Source organism: Cyclopterus lumpus, chromosome 5 (genome assembly GCF_009769545.1).
Source record: "Cyclopterus lumpus isolate fCycLum1 chromosome 5, fCycLum1.pri, whole genome shotgun sequence".
Taxonomy (NCBI): Eukaryota; Metazoa; Chordata; class Actinopteri; order Perciformes; family Cyclopteridae; genus Cyclopterus; species Cyclopterus lumpus.
This window is the reverse complement of record NC_046970.1, coordinates 22,344,136-22,347,846: the sequence shown is the minus strand read 5'-3', so window position 1 is coordinate 22,347,846 and position 3,711 is coordinate 22,344,136. Positions and strand designations below refer to the sequence as shown.

Here is a 3,711-nt window from a genome sequence, read left to right as displayed (position 1 = left end):
TAATCATCCGTCTTTATTTTGGAAATAAAAAAAAGCAACCTTTCAGCGTTTATTTATTTTCACATTAGCGTATTTCTCGCTCATTTCATATACACGAGATTGCATCAAACTGAAGAGCACAATAGTTTTGCCGTGTGTCTTAACTCATCCATCCGCCAGTCTGAGGGACATTGTTTGTCCCCTGGAAATATCTACATAAAATATGCTAATGAAATTAAAACGGGGAAGTGTGAGGGTTTGACGCTGCCTGGCTCTGAATCTCTAATGACTCCGTGCCATCCCGAGAAAGAAAGAAAAAAAAGCCTGATTAATTTAGGAATGTCGGCCGCGGTGAAGAGTGATTAATTCCTCCTGGATTCAACCATTTAAAACGAACAAGGCAGAGGCGAGAAAGGAAAAACAGGGAGCCCAAAAATATGGACACATAATTAATACCTTTTGGATCATTAAATTAGCCAACCCGAACAGAGGGGATGCACAGCGACGGCGTGTCGTCGCTTTGTTCAAACAATAGGCCGCGTATTAGTTCTCTCTTACAGGCAGGCGGATATAATGAGCCCCCCTGTTGTATTGGGGGGGGGGGAACGTCTCTTGGGCTAGTAAATATGAGCAGACAGTTTGAACAAATGACTACGTGTTCCTTTGATGTCTCATTTGTCTTTCTAAGAAGAGATCGAGGGGAAATCAAGCACATATGCGTCTGGGTTTGTGGAGTATCTAATGATGCCCTGAAACCAGTTGAATTGAGTTTAAAACAAACATCTTTATTTTCTCTTCCAGGATGATGTGAAGAGGACGAGACGGCACTTCAGAACACAATCGTAGGTGTTTAATCCGACCTCTGTATTTATTTTTGTAATTTTTTTTGGAGTCACGCGGTGATGGGAACGTGTTTGGATAAACGATGGACTTACTGCGGCCTCACTAAAGGTCACCGTCCACCAAAGGTCATGTCATGGCCCCTGGCAATGTGGCTATTGACACTGATCTCTGTGAATCAGGGCGCGCCTGTTGGACAGACGCTGAACACCTTCCAATCAGAGAGGAAGGAGTGGTCGCTGAACCACCTGACTGTGCATCGGTCCACCGGGACGCTGTACATCGGGGCCGTCAACCGAATCTACAAGTTGTCGGCTAACCTCACCCTCCTGGTGACCCACGACACGGGCCCGGAGTACGACAACAAAGCGTGCTACCCTCCCCTGATCGTCCAGCCCTGTTCTGAGCCTCTGGCCTCGACGGACAACGTGAACAAACTGTTGCTCGTCGACTACTCGCACAACCGGCTGCTGGCCTGCGGGAGCCTCTACCAGGGCGTCTGCAAGCTGATGAGGCTGGACGACTTGTTCATCCTCGTGGAGCCCACGCACAAGAAGGAGCACTACCTGTCCAGCGACAACCAGACGGGGACGATGTACGGCGTGGTCGTGCCCTCGCAGGGCCAGGACGCCACTCTGTACGTCGGCGCGGCCGTCGGTGGCAAACAGGACTACTTCCCAACCATCTCCAGCCGCAAGCTGCCTCGTGACCCCGAATCCTCCGCCATGCTGGACTACGAGCTTCACACCGACTTTGTTTCCTCTCTTATCAAAATCCCCTCGGACACACTCGCTCTCGTCCCACACTTTGACATCTACTACATCTACGGCTTCGCCAGCGGCAGCTTCGTCTACTTCTTGACCGTCCAGCCGGAGACGCCAGAGAACGGGATGCCCGCCGGCGGCTCCCCCGGCGACCTGTTCTACACCTCTCGGATCATCCGCCTGTGCAAAGGCGACAAGAAGTTCCACTCGTACGTGTCGCTTCCCGTGGGTTGCGTGCACAAAGGCGAGGAGTACCGTCTGCTGCAGGCGGCTTACCTGGCCAAGGCCGGCAGGGTTCTGGCAAAGTCGCTCAACATCAGCGCCCAGGAGGACGTGCTCTTTGCCGTGTTCTCCAAGGGGCAGAAGCAGTGCCACGACCCTCCCGATCACTCCGCTCTGTGCGTCTTCACCATCCAAGACATCAACACGCGCATCAAGGAGCGGCTGCAGTCCTGCTACCAGGGAGAGGGAAACCTGGAGCTGCACTGGCTGCTGGGAAAAGACGTGCAGTGCACCAAGGCGGTTAGGTGGCCCTTTTGATTTTCACCTCTAATAAGTAACCCCTAAAATGATGTTCCACGACAACTGAACTGCACTCCCAATTGTGTTTTCGGGGGAAAAACGTATTATCTCCCAGTTTGCGGTTGCAAATGTGGTTAACGGTGGATATTGAACAAGTAAAAACGCAACAAAACGCCACGGTTAGGTTTCGTAAATCATCCCGATTTGGCTTCAAATTATAACTTGTTGAGTTATTTAATTGATAATGATCTCGACGATGACTTTGGACACACGAAGAGTAGTTTCCCGGGCGACAGTCCAAAGCGTGTTCGACCTTCTCGTCCTCCCTGCATTAACTTCCGCAGACTTTATGGTTAGAACTGTGTTTGCGATCCATAAAAAAAAACTACAGTAACCCGGGAGAAAATACGTTTCCCTCGAAAAACGTAACAGTCAATGGCAGTTTTGTTGGACGAGAATGACACTTTACGGACACCCGACACACATATTTAGACCGACTGTGAAACCTGCATGGTGGTGAGCGGCTCTGTGATGACATGTTACTGTACGGTGGCTCTTTCATAATCCACAACCACGATTGAAGCATAAATAGCTTGTCGGGCAGACCGCCAGAGCTGCGCTGAAGACACCATTCAGGTTTTCAGGATCCCGCGAGAGCAGAAGAAGAGCTGGAGGAGATTAATTCCACAACGCTAATCAGTGGAGTTTTGTATGGAGCTTTTGATTTCATCCCCCCTTCCTTCTACTTTTGTCGCTGTCAGCAGTATTTGAACCCTCGGAGGCCGGTTCTTGATCTTGAGAAAAGGGCTTTCTTGTAAATGTCCAAGTCGGTTTCTTTTGTGAAAGCTATAATTCTGCATAACGAGCGGCTTTCATGGCGACGCGTTGAAAGCGAAACCATAAAAACACGGTTGTTCAAAACGTGCACTTTGATTCCACCATGCCATCACGCGAATAAGATGTGTTCATAAAAGCAAGTGAGAGGAGGACAGAGACACATAATAATGAACTCCCACTGCGCAGTTAACCAAAGGCCTTCATATCTAAAATGGACTGCAGATGAAGCTTTGTTAAGAAGTCATTAAATACTCTTGTTTCTTTGGTTACGCCATTAATCAATCAGTGAAAGATCAAACAGCCAAGTGCGTCTACAATGCACCGATGACCTTGACAGCCTTTCGATGCCGACGCTCATTTCACTTTTATTTCATTGAATATGAATTTACATTTCATTTAGCTGACGCTTTTATCCAAAGCGACTCACAGTCACACACCGTATGACCCAGCTGCGAGGAGCAATTCAGGGTTAAAAGTGTCTTGCTCAAGGACACATCGACTAGGGCGGGGATCGAACCGCCGATCCTCTGATTGAACAGACAGAACGTACAATAGAAGCAAAAAACGATGTAGTCGGTTCAGTGGCTAAACTTTTGGTTTTCACTTCTCCAATTTAAACTCTTGTTAACTACACACAACGTTAGACAAGCTCAGTTTCTTTACCCTTTTTTCTAAGCCTCCCCCAGTAGCCAATCATTCTCTTTTCAACTGTGACACAGAGCGCATTTTCCCAACTCTACATATAGATTAATATCGCAGGTTGTCACTT

At 48.4% G+C, this 3,711-nt stretch overlaps 1 protein-coding gene across 1 annotated transcript; it reads left to right on the top strand.

The window, feature by feature from the left end:
* Positions 1–968: 968 nt before the first annotated feature.
* LOC117731106 (plexin-A2-like) lies at positions 969–2,123 on the top strand. The gene has a single exon (XM_034533259.1). The coding sequence runs from the start codon at positions 969–971 to the stop codon at positions 2,121–2,123; it is 1,155 nt and encodes a 384-aa protein (XP_034389150.1).
* The last annotated feature ends 1,588 nt before the right edge of the window (positions 2,124–3,711 follow it).